This window comes from Ooceraea biroi, chromosome 2, assembly GCF_003672135.1.
Source record: "Ooceraea biroi isolate clonal line C1 chromosome 2, Obir_v5.4, whole genome shotgun sequence".
NCBI classification, from domain to species: domain Eukaryota; kingdom Metazoa; phylum Arthropoda; class Insecta; order Hymenoptera; family Formicidae; genus Ooceraea; species Ooceraea biroi.
This window is the reverse complement of record NC_039507.1, coordinates 6,713,657-6,736,147: the sequence shown is the minus strand read 5'-3', so window position 1 is coordinate 6,736,147 and position 22,491 is coordinate 6,713,657. Positions and strand designations below refer to the sequence as shown.

At 47.6% G+C, this 22,491-nt stretch overlaps 1 protein-coding gene across 1 annotated transcript in view; it reads right to left on the bottom strand.

Moving 5' to 3' along the window:
* Positions 1 to 22,146, bottom strand: part of LOC105285325 (protein Wnt-6) — a 36,520-nt gene extending 14,374 nt beyond the window's left edge. Inside the window, exons 1-2 of the mRNA XM_011349464.3 lie at positions 20,561 to 22,146; positions 5,771 to 5,991 (exon numbers count right to left, since the gene is read on the bottom strand). Of these exons, the coding sequence (XP_011347766.1) occupies positions 5,771 to 5,991; positions 20,561 to 20,628 (289 nt within the window). The 5' untranslated portion in view covers positions 20,629 to 22,146. The remainder of the gene's footprint in view (positions 1 to 5,770; positions 5,992 to 20,560) is intronic.
* Between the last annotated feature and the right edge of the window lie 345 nt (positions 22,147 to 22,491).

Here is a 22,491-nt window from a genome sequence, read left to right as displayed (position 1 = left end):
GTAGGAGACATCTTCGGGATATTGTATGAGATACTCGGTACGTGTATCGAACGACCACGAAGTCGAGTACTTGGCACAAATGGTGTTCTACTTGTTAACCATTTTCTTTGAGTTTAAAATAGTTTACACATTTCGACAAGATATCAGTGCAGAGTACGAAAACTACCGCAGATTGTTTTGCTCTAAAGTGATATACCGATTGCAATGCTATTGTAATATTATGTTCCATTTCAAGATAGGGTTCTATGTCAGTAGATAAAATATGTCAGTTCCGGGGGCTCCGAGGGGAATGCGGGGCAGGGAAAGGGTGGCGACATCACTGGCCGAGAGGGTTGACATCTTGGATCGCGGCACTTTTGCTGATCTGACTCGCGGGAGGGAGGAGGTCGCAGCATCTAGGACCGCGACATGTTTCGCTGACCTGGCCCGCGGGAGGGTAAATAACAGATTACACAAATCTATTAGGAAGAATAATTAGGCAGTATGATGTATAACCGCGCCCATGTGCGCGATTGATATTCCTTTGAAAGCAGTCGCGGCTATTAAAACTTTGTCAACGAGGATGATGAGAGATGGCTAGGATGACTACTTTGCTTACAAGAAGAGAATAGAATAAAAAACGCTGTCACAAGTTTTAATAATAAATGCAATTTATTTTTGGTGGTTTGACCACCAATTGTATAGTTTCAATACATTGTGTAAAGCGCAGTTTTTTAAATGTTTAACACAAAGTATTGGTAACATCTAGCTTATTTAAAGGATCGATATTTTCATCCACAGTTTAATAAATAATACATCTCCTCGTGCATAGTTTTGAAATAAATCTTACAGCCATTCTCGTTTTTCGAGATCAGCGAAAATGCTGTGATCCAAGATATCACCCCTCTTGCCCCTGCCCCGCATTTCCTTCGGAGCACCTGAGTTAGAACCGGCATATTTTATCTACTTATCTGAGTAAAAACTATCTTTTGTCAAATATAAATTTTGAGAAAGTTCAAAGTTTCCAACCTGTTTTGTCCTTGCCAAATCATTTGCCCTCATTTCGGTTAAGGAAGGGAAATCCTCCATCTTCCTCAGAGCTATTTTTTTCCTTCTCTAAAACTTTCGAAGAAAATTTACGTTGACAACAGAACAGTAGGATTCGGTAGCCCGATTCCTTGTGGTCCTGGTGAAATCTTTTTGGTCGAGACAACGGGCGGCCTGAAAAGTCGTATATTTCTCCCACCTAGCTTTCCAAAGGCGATCTGTCTTCTTGTAACAGATAATAATCTCGACGTCTGTCAGCGGACACTATTTACGACGTCTCGCGAAATCTATGCTTGTAACAAATGACCTGTTACGCTAATGAGATTAGGAGTGATAATTTGACAATCTATTTTTTTATCATTGTACAGTCCTTAACACGTTGACTTCATGGAGGTCAACGATCAGCGCTAAAGTTTCCAATAGCATCTTGGTCATCAGTAACAGGTGCTATCAAACTTTTGAAAACGCAACAAATACATTTCATCATAGTATTACAAATAACACAAATATTATTATGATAATATAAATTAAAAGTACAATATATTAATTCGTTAAATAATTTCATTTTTAATATCTAATATATATTTCAATCTTGTAATAGTGAGCCTCTCACTGGAGCTAAAACCTTTTAATGAACAAGACGGACAAAACAAAACGAACAAAACGGACTTGGCAAATCTCGATTCTTGATCAAGATACTCGATGAAAAGCAATTACAACAGGGGCATAATAATAAGATTCCGACATAAATAAAGTCTAATAAATCAATCGACGAAAAATAGGCGCGCGGGAAAGAGCTACAGAGCTATGGGGCGGTCTAGTGTATGCGGCCCAATACAATACCGCTTACACGGGACTTCCCGTGGCGATCCACGAGCGGAGTCGCAGATAAATGACGACGGCGAGGATTGTCACGCCGAACGACCGGTGGTTAACACATCGTCGCCCCTGTCATCGATCCGCGCCATCCAATAATGCACCCGGTAGGCGAGATTTATATACCTGCCGTCTAACCTTTTCCCGACAGGCCCACCGTTTCAGGTGTAATTTTCGAGCCGGTTGAATACCGTGCGCGACATAAAATACTTTTCACTTGGCGAACTGATTTATCGTTCGCTGTCCAACATCTGTCAGTGAACTCGATAATTCAAATTCGTTCTCTGCGTTGCGCGTCTAATCTCTCTCGCGTTCGCAAATAGTTGCAGTCGTTCAGCCATGCTAAAGGTATGGAAATTGCGAAAAGATGTCGCGGAATAAATCTAATCGCCGCCGTAAGAAGAGAGAAGACGCATCGTGCTCGCGATGTAATTATTGGCCTAGCGAAAAACGTGAAAGGTGAAAGGTGATACTTCGCAACGCCATTTGACAGGCACTGCAAAAATGATAATTGAACGAATACAAAGCGGATGCGGTTGCGCGCGAGCAAAGATTCTGCAAATTATTTACAATTGCAACGCAACGAACGTCACTGTGAACTTCAGGATTACTCGATGAAGCGTGTAGTCGGACTTCGTCCTCTTTATGGCGCGGTACCGTCTTTATGGGGTGAAGCAAGATCGTAAGTGTCAGGTGGAACGCAAATGAGGTCCTGGTCGGTCCACCAACAGGATTCGGCTGCGTACACATCGCCGTGAATCAATCCGATACCGTTGCTCTCGGAACACGGAAATTAAAGCGGTGCCTGTTACGTTCGACAAAGTCATCAGGCGCGATTTTGACATTTACATGGACCGATCTGTAATGTCTTTCCATATAAGGATTAATATTAAATTCTTTGGAAGAAATAGCATTTCTAAGTAAAATGTCAGTCTAAAAGATAAACACGCGTAACATACCGTCGAGACGTACACGGTTCGTGTTTTGTCGCATTCATGTATTCCAATCGATTCCTTCTCGAGAGTTTAATCAACACCCGAGCAGCATCCCGCTGTTCCATCCAGCATCTATTACATGCCACATAATTGAAATTCAATTAAGATGCGGACGCGCTGAGAATCGAGCATTACGCGTCGTTAATCTTAGGTATTACAGAGCGTTCAGGAGATCCGTCGCTTCTATATCGAGCGCAGACACGTGCAGCGTGTCAGCGCCGTCGAGGTGTCTTTAAGCGCAATTTGTATTCGATTATTCTATCAGCTTATCCGGACGTGCCGCTCGTAAAACGTGGTATCACGGAATTCGTATCGCGCGATAATCAAGCGCATTAAAATAACGTACGATGCACGAGATACATCACGCGATATTTTTGACGCTTTCTCGCATATAATTTTGTGAGAGAAATAGAGAATCTCCGAGGAGCAATATATGCTATAATATGTTTTCCGCCAGCAGTTTCTTATGTGAGACACGTCTTTGCGCGACGATAAATAATGGTAATATCTATAAATCCGGATATCACGGATAACCGAAGACACCCGAGAACTGCAGATGGAGGGCACCGGACGCGATGCTAATTCGCTTAATTAAACTATCGCGTTATTCGGGCCGACGGGCTGTCTCGTTAATAATATACTATCTCCCGAATCTCACGAGCAAATGCCGATCGTCAGGCATCCGCGGCGGTGTCGTGCTTAATTCGATCATCGATCGTCGAGCGTAGATTCCACGCGCGTCCGCGTTTAACGTCTTACCTGAGAGGCCCCCGACGATCCTGCATCGAATTACGTCGCTCGATAGGATTGACGGCGATCTCTAGATCGCGAGAGCGGGACGGGAGGAGCGCGGGGAACGACGGGGGAAGAGAACGAGAGACGACGACGGGCTGCGGCCCGTCCTAGTGAAGGGCTTTAATTAAGGGAACATATTGCCACTAATATCCGACGGACAGTGTCAATCTGTCGGGCTACCAAAAGACACCGATCTGATAGCGGGACCTAGAGAGACCAGCGCAGCCTATTGGGCACACTGTCTTCGATTTGCTTGTCGTGGCCAATCACTCGGAATTAATATATCGGACGGCTAACCGAACGAGAGAGCCACGCGGACGGTTTCACCTCTCGTGTGCCTCGGATTTGGATGTTTCAGCGAGCCGAGAGGAGACGACCGTACTTGATGCTGCCTGAGAATCGATCAATCGATCGCCCGTGACCGAGGTAAAATTCATTCGCGCTTGTCTACGATCGCGATCGAGATGAAATCCGTTCGCTCGTTCGCCGATTCTCACGCTTTCGCATCTGCCGATTCGCGACGCGACCGCGTAAAAGTAATTGTATCTGCTGCACGGTTCAGCATGATCGAAAGTTACGTAATAACGATTGATCGAGGTGTTTATTGCTTCCTGCGATTGTTTTTGTGTGGAGGTATTATATATTTTTTTATGTTGGGAAAGTTTATAAAATGTATCACAAAGCACTATTGAAGTCGCGCGAAAGCTACGACGTAACTGTGCGAGCAACTGTGAACAAGGCAAATTTCCCGTTGTCTTTCAGCGTACTAATCATCTTCATTTTCAGCGTAGACTGACGGAGAAACGAGGTAGTCATGAGGAAGCAATTTTTTAACGGATGATAATGATATAACTCATGAATTGACATGGACGTGAATGGTCCATAATGACATGATTCGTTGGACTTTTATTTCTCGATATTCTGACCAATTAAATTCTTTCGTTGGTGATGGCAATCGCATTATCATTATTATCATATTACTACACGCCACTATTTGCTGTGACACCTTACGATCTGATCTCGTAGTCGTATACATGTCGAAACGATCCCCGCGTTACAGACAGTAGTCATTATCCCTCTCTTTCCTAGCTATCAAAACTGTACATTCGGGATCCAACTATTAAGGCTAATTTAGAAATAATTACTATTCGTTCGTCCATAATCCTAGCTTAAAAAATAGAACATGAAACGTAAACTATCAAATACATTCCTTACGTACATCTATACATTTTTATTCGAATGATTGTACGTGAATATATAATTCAAGTGCAAAAGAGTACAACGAAAATCATGTTTAATAATATGCTATCATTTTTCAACAAATAATAATCGATGATCCTAAATAGAAACACGAAAACGCCTGAACCATTATTGTGCATCACATTTTACAATCGTTAATACACTCGGATCGGTATAGAGTGGTCAACGTCAGACTCCACACGCGAAGGGGCCCCTTAAAGACCCTGTACGTAGAAAGGTCCTTAAAGGTCCTAAAGGGGTAGCCCATTCTGGAGGTGTGCCGATCGGGCACCGGCATTTAATCGTAACGAATCGCCCTCAGGGCCTGTAGGGGAGTGTGTAATCGACATCCGGTTCACCTAATGTCGAACGAGTAGCGCCCTGTAATCTGCCGCTAGTGTGTGCATTGTCGTGCGCGGACCCCTTTCTCGCTCCTGAAAGGGGTCCCATGGACCCGAGATCCTTTTCTCGGCGAGGGGGCGAGGCCGGGGCCCGGAATAACGTCTGCTCGACCTTGCGCCCATGACTCGCGAATAATGCGACCGGATTCACGAATTTACGGGATCGAGTGTCCAAAACGCGCAAAATACCGTAGTGAACTAAATGCCGACGTTTGTCTTTAACTAAATACCGTATGTTTGTCAAGGTGAAAAGAGAATGATATAATTGCCTCCAGTTAAATCTATGAAATAATTAAAAAATAATAAATTATGAATTTATTTGAATCTGTTTAGAAAATCATGATTATTCAAATGATACACGTAGAAATTAATCTGATTTTCAAAATTCACCTATGAAATTAATTGCTGCAGATTTGCGCAATTAAAGTGAAAACTTACCGCGGATCAGGATCTTCTTGAGAGACCTCCTGACGGTGGTGCAGTTCCACCTTCGATTCCGGAATTGATACTGACATTCCCTGGTGCCTACTTGGATACCTTTCGCGATCTCTTTCAGCAGGGATGGTTCTTTGCGACAAATGTCAGCGAGCTTCCCCTTCAGCCTCCTCGTTTTCTTGCAGACGAGCATTGGATCCATCACCAGCTGGCTTCCTACAGTCCTGTTAACGTAAATGCAATCTCCAATAAAAGAATACGATATCCAAGCATAATATTACAGTTCTATTATCTAAAAATTAATTGTAAAACACAAACATGCTGTCGTACAAGTGTACCATGCGAATACGTTTCTTGCACCCGTTCAAATTTCGCAATTTACTATTGCAACAGATTAAAGTTCTCTAATAAGAAATACAGAAATCTCAACGCGAGGACCGAATTGCTTCTGCAAGATTTAATTGTCCATCTATTTAACACTCGAGGCGGCGATACGGTAGCGCAGATCGCGAGGAACTCGGCATAACGTCGTTCTCTGTAGACACGACACGCACCGGAGAGGAGGATGGCTAGAATAATTTACGGAAGCTACAAATCCCGCGGCGTGACGTCGGCCAAGTTGCGGTTATTTAGCGCGCGATATCTTTCCGCGCGCAATGTAGAAAAAGAGATAGTCCCGCGAACGAATGCGAGATTAAGCGGAAGCTTTCCTCTCGCCGAGATGCATATGCTCATTCGTATCTTCTAGAGGCCCGTGATGTCTTCGTGGCGAACACCACGAGTGCCACGTCTCAACGCGAGCCTTGATCCTCGCGATTAATCGCTCGCGTTTGTATCTGAATTTATTTGCCTATACTACCTACGCGCGCGGCGTCGTGTCTCGTAAATCAGTCGAAGCTACGCTATTTGCAGAGAATTCGGATTTGCGCCATTAGCATCGCCTGAACATGTGAAATTTATCATTCCTAACGTATTCTTTAAAACTACGAATTTTCCGGGCTCGCTACGTGAATAATCAGACAGCGCTTTATAAAGAGCTATAAAGGAAAGGATGAGCGTAATAGAGTTATGACGAGCGAATTAATACGAAGTGAAATGTATCCTGTGAAAGATATTATCGTGGAATTTTAAAGAAGATTAGAGAAATTATGAATGAATTATAATATTGATAATAATAATAATAATTGCATCGACTTATATCAGTATATCAATATCATTGCAATCATTGTAACATGGGATTTATCCGTGTCAACGAAATCCATTCATTTTTCTTAATTTTTCCGTTATCTCTTTCTTATTGTTAGATTCTAAATGTTCAGTAGATTCCAGTAATAACACGCTAACTTTAGTATTAATGATCGGTTATACGGGACGGAAGTGACGAAGAATAATAGGTCGGAATTCTGATCGTATCCTATGAAGCTGTGGAAATCTGTAAAAAAAGAGGAAACGAGGTTTGCGGTGTTGCACGAATAATCCCCAGCAAGAACGAGAAAGAAGGACCCCGCGAAGGGAGACAAGAGGAAGGACAGTCGCGAATAGTAGGTATGACACGCGGATTCGAACACGCCAACGCCATTACGATAATTAAAGCTCCGGGCCCTTTATACTCGTGACGACTAATCCTGCAGGAAAGAGAACAGAGATAGCGACGGAGAGAGAAAAACCGGCATCTCCGAGCGAAAGGGAGGCAGGCACTTTACAAACGGAAACAGGACGAGCGAGCGTGCGGAAAGTGCGAAGAGCAGAAGGGTGCACGAGGAGGAGAGAGCCGGCTGATTACACCGGGCGTACAATAAAAAACAAGAAGAGGAATAATGCGGAATAGACTCCGAGTGAACTACGAGCGGTGGGAACCACGAAGAAGTCGAAGAGGACGACTCGGAGAGGCAGAGGGACACCAGAAGGGCAACGAGGGGAGAGTGGAGGCGGACGAGCGGACGCAGGCGGAAAGGTAAAAAGAAAGAAACGGAACGGGGGCGCGGGGAAAGGATTTAGGTGGAAGACTGCGGGGCGGGGTAGGGAGGGGGAGAAATGGAGGAGAAGAAGAGGGAGGAGGACAGTCCGGGCGACCTTCGTTACGAAACGTTAATTAAGATCATTAGTTCTGCGTCGGTAGGATGCCGGGACGCGTACACGACGGCCTCTCGGGAATGCAACGACCTTAATGGCAATAATTCCGTTAAGGACGGTTGCTCGCGCTGCCCGTTCCCGATGCGCGCCCTCCGTCCCACCCCCCGCCGACACCCTTCCTTCCCTCGACCCTCATCGTCCTGCTTTTCGTTCTGCACGAACGGGAATAAGAAGCCGGAGGTAATACGACGCGGAGAGTCGTGCACAAGAGTGACATCGTCATTTGGGCGAGGAGAGGATTCTTACCTCGAGAGTGGCGACTATAACCGAGAACGACGACGGCAAGAACGGTAGAACGAGAGATGATACGTGGACGGGAATTCGCGAGAAATGCCATGATCGAGCGGGGAGAGAAGAAGAGGATCCGGACGAGCGATCCTGCAAGCGATACAACGAGGTAGAAGAGGAGAGAAGGCAGGAGCACGATGAGAGAACGGCGGGGGTTGGCGGACGATAAAAAGGAGAGCACGACGACGCTCTTGTTCGGAGCGAAATATGGCGCATGTAACGTCTCGCGGGACGATCAGGCCCGCTGACAGAGTACAAGCCACGGTAACTTCAACTTCGTCGATATTCCAGTTAAGGCTGCCATCGGTCCCGATAGAGCCTGACGGACGACAAGCGCCCGGGACTTCAGTCTGCCGCGTGGATCCTCCGAAGAGAAGCTGCGAAGAGAACCCGCCTATGTAAGGAAGACGTAATGCTGCGTCCCGCAGGATCATAGCGCTCGATCTTCAGCGAGAGGTAAAAGATTAATCTCGAATCTCTGATCGACCTAAATTTCTTCCGCGATGCTGAGCGACCTTAGACGGGTGCTTCTTCCAGTTCTCCATGGCGGCCACGGAGGACGACCAGCTGCTACGAATTGCGAGATCTTCCTGGAAGTAAGATGCGCAACTCTATTTCTCGACTCGGCGTCAATCCGCGCGAGAATGCAACGAAACCTCCAGGCGTGAGATAATGGACGAGCGACATAGATGTAGCTCTTCCGAGAAGTCGCATTGCGCGAAACCGCGCACTGGCGGGAAGTTAAACATTGTATTATAAGTGCGGGCTATTGTGGCGACGTGGAGATCCGATGATGGATTTTATGGGAGAACGCAAAAGTGGAAGTGGATACGCTCGCGGGAGAGATGGCAAATATTTACACGCAGCTTTGGCCGCCGCTTGTGCAAATAAATGTTCAGATTTCCGCGATTTTATGTGAATCTCAAGATACGCCTCACAGTTTTATTTTCGACCGTGTGATACAGCGCCGACTGAATAAATGCTGAACAAGTTGAATAACAAAAGCTAAATCTAGAAATGATGGAAAAGTGTTCTTATCGAAACGTACTTTACAACTGCAAATGAGCAAATTGCCACGTGTTTTATGAACGCCTCCGATCAATTACGAGAACGCAATGATTTCAGTCGGAACACATGGCCCAACAATTTAAAGATAGTACTCGATGAATCAGATCGAAGCGCGGAGCAAATTGTGACTAACACTTAAATATCGATACATCAATGCACTTCGTAATTCGCCGCAGAGTTGCATTTCGATTCTACAATTCGAGTTGGCGGTTTCCGGCGAAAGAGCGGCACGCACGTTGCGGCTAGAGACGAAGCTACCTCTAGTCGGAGGTTTATCCGACCTTTTGACTTCAAAGACCGTTTCCTAGCTGCCGCGCGCGTCTCACCCCGTTAGTCAAATAAACGACAGGACCGTTGTGCGTCGATACTAAAAGACCAATCCCCGGGGCGGATAATAAAGTTACGACGTTATTGCAAACACGTCGCGTTTGACGAGCGCCGCTTACGCGGACGTTTTGCACCCGCGCCTATTAATACCGCCGAAGGCGAGTTAATGGGAATTGGAGTGGTCAGGAGAGCTACGCTGCCACACATTCGTCTCTCGTCTGCCGATTACGATTTCGTAATTCTCTCTGCGAGCTAACATCCGCGAGGCGCTCGCACGCCTCGTGATTTGCGCTGGTCAAACGCGCAAAATAAATAGATATAAATAGAAATACATAGAAGTAAAGTGAAGGAAAAGAAATGAAGGAACAATTGTGTCAATTCATAATTCATTTGTCGTCCAAGTGAGCACAATAAGATCGAAAGTTTCATGAGAATTTTTCTTAACTGAGAAACGAGTGAGATGTTGAGTCAAATATTTAAGTACATATTATACAAGATCCCTACGAATCCGTAAATTTCTAAACTTTTGTATCTAACTTTCGTGTCTAATTTGAATCGTCACGATATCAAATAATAACGCCACTGCCAACTTGCTCACTATCGCTTCCTGGGTTACGATCGCAACAAGATCTGACGTGCCGGATTTAAATGCACGACGAGCTCGGCAGTCCCATCACTCGTATACGCTTGTATACTCCTCTCTTACGGCACAGCTATGGCAAAAACATTGCTGGACGCGCTACTAGACGAAAAAAACAAGGGAAGACTCGGTTTAATCGACGACAATCGAGCCAGCGGAACGCCCGGGGGAGGTGGAGGAGGAGGAGAGGATCTCGACTAGAGACGAGGAGATGCGGCCCCACGTTGCGTACGCGGAGGCAAGAAAAGAACTCGAGGATGGACACGTCGTCGCGAACGAAAAGCGTGGAGAGGCCGGTTAGGGCGGTCGACTTATTTATTGCCTCATTAGACGCCCTCACTTTGCTCGGAGGCAGCTCCACGCTGTCTGCTCGGATAGACAGTGACGAGAGAGCAACGTTGCTGGCCTCTTTCGGCTGGCCGGTTTGCAGAACGAACAGAGAAGCAAAGAGAGAGAGAGAGAGAGAAAGAAAGACTGGAGAAAAGAGAAGCTGCTCCAATAGAGCAGACGCGAAGGAGAAAAGGGAGCCTCAGCAAGCGAGTCCGCAAGCGAGAACCAAGCGAGAAGAGAAGAGGCAGAAGAAGAATCCAGAAGTCCAATCGGCGGATTCCTCGAATATCTTGCATGGTCCAGATGAAAGTTTGTGGGATAGAAAAAAGATCATAGAAAAATCACGGAAAAAAATTGGAAACCACACGACCAAGAGCCTCTCATTGATTTTATGCGGTATTTGAGGCGAAAGAGGATGTACTGGCAGGTTCCTAGTCGCGGCTTTCTCCATTCAACGTGGCGAAACGCGTCACGCCGTTAGGTAGATACATGTAATCAGCGAGGTCTCAACAGACGAATTTCTTACCTAAGATCACGATAACGCGATTAAAATATCGCGAAGACCCAGATAAGAAACGTTTCCTTCCACAAGGAAACGAGTCGAGTTCCAATCGATCTCTGCCAAGATTCGATTCGGAGACATAAGGGTAATGAAAAAAAAAAAAACGTAGCACATGAAACGCGACGCGATACAGAGGCGATTGTCATACGCGCGCGGAGAAACCGATGGAGGGAAAAGAGAGAAACGACAGCGCTGTACGAAAGGATGGCGGCGGAAGTAGAAAGTCACAACAGCTCGTGGCTGCTAAATACGCGCGTTCGATCTAAATCATTCTCTTATTGCTCGACGACATGAACCAGACAGCGGCGTCGAGCCACGAAGATGAGGAAAACGAGTACCATGACGGAACGGAGCCGCTCTATCACCAAGCTTACGTGTGCCAAAGTGGTTCCGGGCGCGTGCTCGTTTTGCGCGCCTCTTCTCGCGACTTTAGCTCGCTTTCTTCGCAGCTCGTCTTTCTCGCCGATCAAGAGATTCTTGCAGAAAAATTCATGACTCGAGCTAATGGCGTGCCAATCATTATACCATTGAATGTCTCAAAGAATTTAATTTGATATACACACGTACTCATAAAGAGAATAATTATAAAGATCTGAACACACACTTTAATGCTTCTCGTGTTCTCATTAAGGCAGCTGCGTGCGTGAATCCTTCTCCATACGTTAACATAACGTTGCCCGTACGTGGATCTCTCGTTAAGGGGATCTTTATAATTAAGCTACGTTTTTCAGTACAGAATATAAACTGGTGTCCGCACCATATTCGAGTTTACGATAGATAGACGAGGAAGGGACAAAAAAGCGGGACCAAGACCATGTGGTAGCGCGGAATCGTGAATCCAACAGGGATCACAGACGGAAAAAGAAACAAGTCGATCCCGAGCCTGAGAGTGTCCCGAACAAATTGGTGGCAAGGGTCACCGGGACCAGGTTGCATTTTGGCCACTTCTTTTTGTGAATCTCGAAGAATTCGTGCTCAAACCTGAGGCGACCGGGCCGGGAGGGAGAAAAAGGGTAGGCCACCATATTGTGCGAATTTTTAATCAGCTCTTTCAGACACCGGAATTCGGGTTCCGTGCGCGTAATGAATTATCCGTGGTATGCGTTCGCCTTAATAAAACCGATAATGGGACCTGACCGATGAAGCCCGGACAATCTGTGATAGTGGCAAGGTCTTAAAATTCCGTACATAGCAGGTGCATCCTCCTGCACGCGCCACTGAAACAATTTCGAATTCTTCCGGCACGTTCAAGCACACAGGAGGACGATGTGCCGCCCGGGCCTAGCATTCCACCAAAATCGATCCGCGGTCCATCGCGACAAGAATACGGTGCTTGCCGACGATGGAGCACGCATTCCAGATAGATTAATTTGTACGCCGCGTCCGGCTCGCTCGTCAAATTGTCAATACGATGCGTCAGGGAAGAAAAGATGCTACAATTTGAAAATGTGGAACAACAATAAGATAGTATGCACCTCTTCACTTAATCGCGTCTACAGGAATTGACTTCGTTCACAGGAACGCACCCGGAACGAATAAATGGAAGAAGAATAACATAAATGGGGAAGAGAATGGCTGAGAGCTCAAATTGAAAAAGGGCCACGCACTCGTTCACGCCCGACATAAAGTCGCATTAACACCGTGCCATTGGCGCAGCGAAACCATGACCAATCCGGCACCCCGTAGGGGGAACGTCCGGTAAATCATTTATAGGCACGGTAGTACACAAGAGCGACGGTAACGGAGGAGGAGGACCAGGCGAGACTCGGAGGAGGTCAAGACGAAGAAGAGGAACGCAGAGAAAAAGAATAGAGAGAGAGAGAGAGAGAGAGGAAGGGAAAGGGAGAAAGGAAGAGAAAGGGTGGAAATAAACAAGAGCCGATTGCGCGAAAGGAGGAGAGAAAACTATTACGGGCATTGTGCGTGGCCCGCACATGGTGTGCGTTGTTGCGTCACGCCATGCTGCATTTCGCGCAAAGAGAGAAGCCAGTGTGCGAGCACGAGGGCCGCAGGCCGAAGGGCCTCATTTCCTAACCGCGGACACCAGTCGTTAACCACCCCGTTTCTGATACGCGTATCATTGCCGGCTTACTGCCGTTATTATGCGCGCTGCATTTTGAACCGGCAGTGATTGACATGCATCGCGTCGTGACAAATCGAGCATTTCTTTAGCTCGCCGCTCGCGGAAACAAACAGATTCAGCTCTGCGACGTCGAGAACATGCAGTTTTCTCCATATATCGTTTGGCACTAATATGCACCATGCGGGATGTCGATGAAAAATTGGGGAGGAGATAGATAATACGATAGTCGCACGAAACGGGTGAGTTTAATAGGAACTTTGTTTTCATCAAGATGCCAGTATCGTAATGTACTCTTATGATGTTTCTACTCGCCTGTAATATTACTTTTCAAGCTGCAGCTAGTGATAATAATAAACAAACACGTAAACATTATACGTATAAATGCATCGTTAATTCTCCCGCAGATATGCAAACGAAACAAAGTACCAAGACGATCAGCGATTGCAAGTTTAAATCGCTCGTATTCATGTGTACAGGTTCATACGACACTCTGATAACAGTCATAAATTGCAGAGCGGTGGACAGCGCTTATCAGTGCTCGGCGAGAGTGAGATTAAATGAGAAAACGGTCGCGAGTCTGGTTGCCGGCGCATAAGAAATTTACATCGGTTTCGATTTAATCCACCGACGATATCGCGGTATTAATAAGGTTTCGACTAAATCGTAATTAGAGCACGGGACTTCCCGCTATCATCCGGGGAAACGTTTTATGGCTCATCTCGCCGCGACATATTTACGACGAGTGTCACCATAAACTGTCAGGGACGATTGCAATTATGGCTTAACCGACGAGCGGTCTGGCTGATTATAACAACTGTCAAATGACCGCACGACACTCCCGCAAACGAATCTTCTTCCGTGCAAAGCCGTAATTTCGTTGGTGCAACCCGAGTTTGTCCTATTATTAATGTCATTCCTCAACCGCGAGATAAATTAACCGCTGCGTCGTGGATCGTTCGGCCCATGATAAATCAGCGACGCTGAACTCGACGCAGGCGACGTTTCCACCGAAAAATGCGATACCCGCCGGAATCCCAGTCGGAGTATCAAACTGACACGTGTACATCGCGTGCGTGTGAATGCGTGCACCTGTCGTATTTTCGTCTTGCAAGTGGCAGAATATGCCATGGCTCACAAGTGATTGAGCGCGCTTGTGACTGTGGGATCAGGCACTATATTTAATTCAGAAGTGCTGCATCCACAATTGACGAATGAATATCGCGGGATGAGGAGCTAGAAAAGGGATAAATTATGCGTGTTTACGTTAGCACCGCGCGATACCCACGATGAGCTCTCGTTCCGAGCATCTCACCACCCACGCGAGGAATACCACGAAGATTTGCGATCTTGATTCGCAAGTCAATCTCAATCGTAGATCTACAAGTTGCTGATTTACGAAGTAGCATCGAAATTTCAGGCTTAATTACTGCTCAACGCGCTAAAATACATTTTGTTTTATGTATACGGTGAAGCGTTGCATTTATCTAACAAACAATTTGGGAGATATTTTATTTAAATAGTTGAATACGGATAAATATGTATTGGAAACATATTGAGTTTGGACATCTTGAATCTTGGAAGCTGATAATAAAATTCTTCAGGCAGCTACAAGATCATCTTAGCACACCGACGTCGTTGCATCGCATCGATACGATCAGCGACGTTAAAATTACGCGTGCATCGTGTGTAATTATAGCAATCAAGAATTATTACGCGCCATCTGGACTAATAATACTCATATTAGGAACGTGTCGTAAAGCATGCCTTTCCGCGCACAAGGCGCACCGTAAATTATCATGGAGAGTATATAGAAGTATATAATTAAATTGTGATTTTAATTTAATCCAATTTAGCGGCTCCGTCGTCGCTAATATCGATCTAAAGCTGCGTACACATTGGCAAACGATAAATCACAAACTGCGAGCGTACTTGACGAGTATATTTGATCTTAAAAGACACTTGCTCTTCTCACATTAAAATAATAAAATACAAACATATCAAATACATATCACATGAAACTAATTACAGATTTTTTAAACGAAGTAGCACTGACACGTCTCACAAAGTAGTGTTTCCCTGAAAGATCAAGTAGCGCTCAAGCATCATCAACTGAATGAACACAGACATATACCTACTAACACATACATACTGAAATCCCAAGCGGCTTCTAATCAACGCACCTCCACCCCCTCCTCTCACCTCCGACTCGCGATATGAAGATCTCTCCGTGCTTTTCTTGCTAAAAATAAATTAATTCGCCGCGCGCGCTCAAGCCACGCAGCTCACCACCCGCCGATGTGCACGCGGCCTTAAGTGTATGCGCGCTCACGCGCGCGGTCTTATAGTTATGATTATACAGCAGGTGAGAGAACGAGAATGGCCCAGGTGAGAGGGTGGGGGGAGGCGCGGGTCGGTTGTCCAACCAGCGGGAAGGTAGCCGTGGACTGCCCACCGCGGCCCATTGGCCGGGTTCGCGAGCCCGCGAGCGAGCCCGCTATCGTATTATCGCCCGGGCTCTCGCCGTAACGATACATCGACGGCCGGGTTCGATCTATCGCGCGCGCCTGTCCGCGCACACCTGCGATCAGCCGCGCGCGACTATCCGTCGCGCGATCGCGCCGCTCGGTTTCCGCGCGAAAGCGCGCGGCCGCCCGCGCGCTTATTAACGCGCCAGCCGACCCCATCTCGTATGAAAATCGCCGCGGAATCCGTAGCGCAATTGGTAATCACGGTGATCCGCCGCGGCGATTTCACGGAAACGCCGCGCAGGCTCGGCCGGAACCCGCGGCGGATCGCGCGGATAGCGATGAAGGAGAATCGCCGGCGACTGTAACGATCAGTCGTTAAATGAGCGACGCGTCCGGAAGTAGCGAGGCGAAAGAACGGCCAGAGGCAGGAACTTTCTGTAAGGGGTGCGCTCGAACGCGTACTACTCGCATCAGGAGCTTTCCTCGCGAAGAAATGCTAGTCTCTATGAACTAGATCCTTTGTTGTGATTTCGTTGGGACTATATCGGGCTCCTCGATACCGCGAATGATCGATTGAGTAGCATGTGTTGCTCCCGAAACAGACGGAGACGATCTGTCGGCTGTCTGATCCACACGGGTCTGATATTTCTGGAATAATTATTGCGCGCTGGCAAAGGGCCCGCGTTTCCCCCACTTTTAGGGATAGACATGGTGCACATGTTGAAAACTAATTATAAAAAGAAGAACGCGTCATTTGATTAAACGAGATCCAAGTTAATTGTACTCTTTGCTGTTCGATCCTTGCATTGGAACGATAAATTTGAAGCTTTGAAGCCACGCTACGCATATTACGCGGAAGATGCGGTTGTAGAAGATCAAGAGTAGTCGTTTAACAGCCTCGCGACCGGGCGAAACCGTCTTCCTAAACCGCGTCGATACAAAAACTGATAGTATATCGCGTCCGACATGCGGCACCCCGAATAAATACACGAATCGTTGCGCGATTGGAAACGAGAGCTGCTGCAGGAACATGGAACGAACTCGGTGTATCTCCGATCCTGCGGCCGAGACGCACCGAATCTCTCGGTGCGAGAGAGGAGAGAAACGCGGGCAGCTACTGCCAAAGGAACAGAGAGGACGAGAGTGGACTAAGGGGCACAGGGAGGCTCCTGCCGACTTACAAATTATACGCGCTCAACGAGATTTACGGGTGACGCTTTGAGCGAGACCATTGTCCATCCTCGCTCGCTTCTTTACCTCTTTACTCCTCTCCACTCGGTCGTCTTTGTCCCCCGGTGAATCGGTCGTCCTCCCGCCGGCTCCACGCCGCGAGATCCCACCGTTCCCAGAGGACCGCGCGAGAAGGACAGAGGGAGGCCGAGCAGTATTCGTCGGGAAAAAACCGAGGAATGCCGATCGACGAAAGGGAATCCGGTTCCAATCGGGTAATCGGGTGCTCGCAGGCCCTAGCTGGACCCGCGAGAAGGACGTAATGCGCGACTCGATGACGAACGACCGTACGAGCGACTGATTTATGGACCCCGCGATATTTTCGGGGCAGGGGTGGCATTCCGCAAGAATGAGGATCGCAGAAACGTCCCGGCGACTGGACGGAAATGCACCTGAATTTGCACCGACCGGCTTTACGATTTTTGCCGCATGACTCGCGAACGCACGCGCGATATTTAAATGATAATTCTGATAGATCCGATTGAGTTTATATAAATTCGAACTGTAGCACGCACCGCGATGATCAGCAAAAGGATAAAACGAGGCATTTTCACGCGCGATGATAGCCGTGGAGCAACTCGCACGGAGAACGAGCGGAGCGCGCGGAGAAAGAACAGAGAGTTTCTGCCTGTTAAATACCTGTTATCGAAACAAACCGTCATCTTCCTAATATATTTATCAAACACTCGACGAACGACGGACCTGCGACTGATGTATGGACCCCGCGATATTTTCGGGGCAGGGGTGGCATTCCGCAAGAATGAGGATCGCAGAAACGTCCCGGCGACTGGACGGAAATGCACCTGACTTTGCACCGACCAGCTTTACGATTTTTGCCGCATGACTCGCGAACGCACGCGCGATATTTAAATGATAATTCTGATTGAGTTTATATAAATTCGAACTGTAGCACGCACCGCGATGATCAGCGAAAGGATAAAACGAGGCATTTTCACGCGCGATGATAGCCGTGGAGCAACTCGCACGGAGAACGAGCGGAGCGCGCGGAGAAAGAACAGAGAGTTTCTGCCTGTTAAATACCTGTTATCGAAACAAACCGTCAGCTTCCTAATATATTTATCAAACACTCGACGAACGACGGACCTGCGACTGATGTATGGACCCCGCGATATTTTCGGGGCAGGGGTGGCATTCCGCAAGAATGAGGATCGCAGAAACGTCCCGGCGACTGGACGGAAATGCACCTGAATTTGCACCGACCGGCTTTACGATTTTTGCCGCATGACTCGCGAACGCACGCGCGATATTTAAATGATAATTCCGATTGAGTTTATATAAATTCGAACTGTAGCACGCACCGCGATGATCAGCGAAAGGATAAAACGAGGCATTTTCACGCGCGATGATAGCCGTGGAGCAACTCGCACGGAGAACGAGCGGAGCGCGCGGAGAGAAAGAACAGAGAGTTTCTGCCTGTTAAATACCTGTTATCGAAACAAACCGTCATCTTCCTAATATATTTATCAAACACTCGACGAACGACGGACCTGCGACAAGCAGACTGAACGAACGAGAGAGAAATAACGTGCGGACTCACACCATCGTCAAGCCGAAGGAATCTACCTTAAATCGAAAACAAATATTTAACCGACCTGTGCGAGGAGGGACTCACTCTTTAACTCTGCGAGCAACCCTCTCGTTGACAGAGCCGCCCCTCTGTCAATATGTGCCCAAGAAGATTTCAATCGAGACGTAAAAAGAAATACACCGCCCGATTAAAATTATTCTAACAACGCTAATTAATGATCGTTAACCGTCTTAATAATCTACTTTATAAGGCGTTTTTGAAATTACTTTTGAAATGGATAAGATTGTCTATGAACGAAGTGATAAACGAATTAAACAATTAAATTTACTCCGCGTAATCGAATTCCAGTCAAACGATTAAGGTGTGAATCTCCGTGTTTATAATTTATCCAGACACCAACTGAAAATGACGTGCTCATTAAAGCCTGGCGCCTTTGCTTGCGTGTTAGCACGTAGCAGCACGTTGGTGCACGCAAAGTTCATGCTCGGCAGCTAGATACGAGACGGTCCGTGTCCGGATGCTGTAATCCCAAGTGACACGGACACGATAACGTTCTATCACCGTGCAAACATTTGCATAACAAAGTGGAGTACACAGCAAATGTCGCGCTACTGAGTAATTTATTGCTCGACGAGATAATTGGAGCTCAGCCACGGCTACCGTACCGGTGCGACATGATTTCGCGCTTCGGTGATCGCCACGTTCGGCACTCCAGAGTGCACTCGCTAGTCTGTCTCGCCGACATGGAACTCATGATACCTCGGAAGTAATCAGAAATAGAGCGGTTTGATGGATACAAAACTCAGCCCGCCTGGAGTCACGTACAGAATTAGAGATATTTTAGAGGTGCGTTTTGCGTCGTCAATAATATGAGCGATTCACGTAGCACAAAATGAAGTCATAAATCTCGAGACAGAGTCTGCTCATAAGAGAGCACGAGTAACTACCAAAGGAGGATTTATAGCGCCATTACTCATCTTACGTGCGCGTAACGCGCAACGTAATTGATAACCCAGATGACGTACCTCGAAACCGGAGCACTCGTTAGTCCCTCACGTTCACCGAGTATTGGCGTTAATGGAACTAAAGCAGCAATCCTCTGTGTAATTCATCGCGATGCTTGCGCAACATTTCAGGCGCAAACATTCGAAGAGCGAGAAATTGTCGCGCTCAGAAAAGTGCTCACGTGAAACGCAAGGGCGATAGCTCGCTGCATGTAACACGGGCCACGGGAAAACCAGATGTAACTGAGCCGAACGTAATAAACAAGTGCTTGATCTAATCCTTGATCTAAATTCAACACGAGCGAGAACAATGAGGGAAGAGAGAATCGCGACGAGTGAAATCACGGTACTCCATAAGCCACGCCGAAATGTATCGACTCGAGTCGCGTAAAGGATTTTTCTTCCACGTGTGCTACCTTTCTCTCTTATCCAGGATGGGCCACCAGATATCAAATCGTGTACATGACTTGCGTTTATTTTAACCCTCGCTTTTATGGTCGCACGTGTTACAACGCTGAGGGCCCGCTGAGCTGTTACGCGTCACTCTTTATCTCACTTTTGAGAGACTTCGACGAGGGAAACGAGAACCTCCGTTGTTATTCCTATCGCGGTGGCGACCGCCGTGAGACCGAGTGTCAAGATAATCGCGCTGGAAATAGTAGAGCGAGTAACGTTTTCATTTATCGCCCGTGTCAGGCTCATAAATTCGAAAGGATCGCGCGAAAGTCTGCTCGTAAGGTCTGACGTAAATTCTGATTACATGTGACGTAAAAACACGCGCTCTGATAAACGTGGTACTTCTCATCAGTGATACTACGTATCGACTACGATCTTCAAATGGACAAGTAAAATTCGTAATCAAAGAATCGTGCAGTTAAAACGCGCATGCACAAAGCAACAAGATAAATCGGGTAGCAAATTGCTGATCTCTTCAGCAAAGACTTGATAAAAAAATGACAGAAGGAGGAAAGTAGTTTACTGCATGTCCATTATCAGTTCAACATGAATAGCACGTAGATACGTAGCTTCATGAAGACATAACGATGCGTTCACAGACTGTCGGAGCAAAGTTGTCTCCCAGAGAGTAGAAAGAGAGAGAGGTGTCACTCACCAGAAAGAGCCGGTGATGGGAGTGACGAGAAGGAGACAGATCACCACGAGAACTGGGCGCATCTCCATCCCCTCCGCACCCGATGGCACACTCGAAGATCACGAGATCGCGTTTCCTCGATCCGCTGATATCCTCGGCGCACTGACGATGACCGATAGGGATAGCGAAATCGCGGTGGCGTCCGTGCGCCCACCCAGCTGACTGCAAGTTCGTGTCGGACAAGTTCACCGAGCAAGTTCACCGTGTTCTCGGTTCCGAACGCACCTCGTGACCGGATGTTGGCACGCGAACTGACGCACTGTCTCTTCTACCACGCGGCGCCCTTCCAGCGGAGCTCGCGAACGTGGACCATCGCACGCGGGACTGCTTGCGGTGAATCCTCTTCAGGCCACCAGTCGATGCTCTTGCAGTCTCGTGACAGATTAGATCTCCTTCCGGATCCACTTTTCGGGATCGATATCGAGTGCGGGAGCGTTGGTGGAGCGATCGCGTCGCCCGCGGAAATTTACTCGTCGCGCGTCGGGTTCCTCCTCATCCTTCTTGAACGTCGCGTCTCCCGGAGAACTATTCTTGGCGTTGCGTTTCTCGAAACGTCTCGCAAAGCGAGGGCACCTCTTCGGGTTCACGCGGCCACGACGATCGCGGTGCACGCTTGATCCTCATGATCGTATCGCACTGAAGGTGCTCGGGGGCGATCGGGGATGCCCCTTCGCTGGAGACACGTCCTCGGAACCGCGAAAAAGGAGCCCGCGATTCGAGGAAGACCCGGAAGAGGAGCGTTGACTTCCGGTCCCGCGGACCATTTGCCCCCTCTTTTTCCCCCACCCCGGTCACTCTCTCCCTTTCTCTCTCGCGTCCGCTGGTACCTTCTCCGTCTTCTTCTCTGTCGCTCCAAGTTCCAAGGTGTTTTTCTTTCTTTCTTCTCCCTCGACTTCCGTCTTTCTCTCCTTTTCTTCCTCTCTCCCAAAAGTACTAACCATGTAAGGCACAGGCGAGGCGTATAGAAAAGTCCTCTTTTCTTGCTACGTGGACAAAAACGCGTCGCGTTCCTGCCAGAACTACGTCACCACGATCTTTGAGTGTTGCCTTACCCCCACCAGTCGGAGTAGCGAAGAGTTGCCCCCACCAATATATCCGTCGTTTTCTTCTTCCTCTTCTTCTTCCTCTTCTTCTTCTTCTTCACCAGCACCACCACCACCACCACCACAACAACCATCACCACCACCACCGCCACCGTGAGACCACCGTCACCGACATCAGTGACGGGTGCATCCTCGATTTCACCGTCGCTGGAGACGCAATCCTCGGGGAGCACGCCATCCCCTGAAGAGATACTCGAGACCTTTCACGCCCAAACTGATCAGCGCTTCAATCCAGAAATAATATCGCGAATTTTGTACAAGGATAGGATTAGACAAAAGGATAGGAGAACGATGGAAAGGGTGGTAAAGGGTAGAAAGAAAATCTACGAAAGCCTGCGGAGGTGGAACAGTCCAGATGGTAGGGATGGAGATAGCGAGGTTCAGCCGTCTGCGATCGCCGGCGAAGCTCCTGGCCTGAGAGAACCGTACGAGACTGTTGCGGACCAAGCAGGTGAGCGCCGCTCGGCGGCCACGAGACGCAACCGAGCCCCTCTTTTCCTCTTTTAACTCGCCTACGGAACTCGTCGGCACGAGGAGCCAGCCGCTCGTCGGTTCCTCTCTGCTCGCGCCACGCTGCCTAGAATCCCACGGAGGGAGGCGCGATCGAGGCCTGATCTTTCCGATATAAACCCGCGCAATGTCAAGGTGATCCGCGTGACGAATAATGCCGCTGCGAACAGCAGAGCTCATTAGCAGGCTACAACGAGATTGTAGTCCGCAGAATTCGGAAAACAGAATTTGGTCTGCAGTGATCGTAATGATCGATCTTGTACGTGTAATAAATTTCTG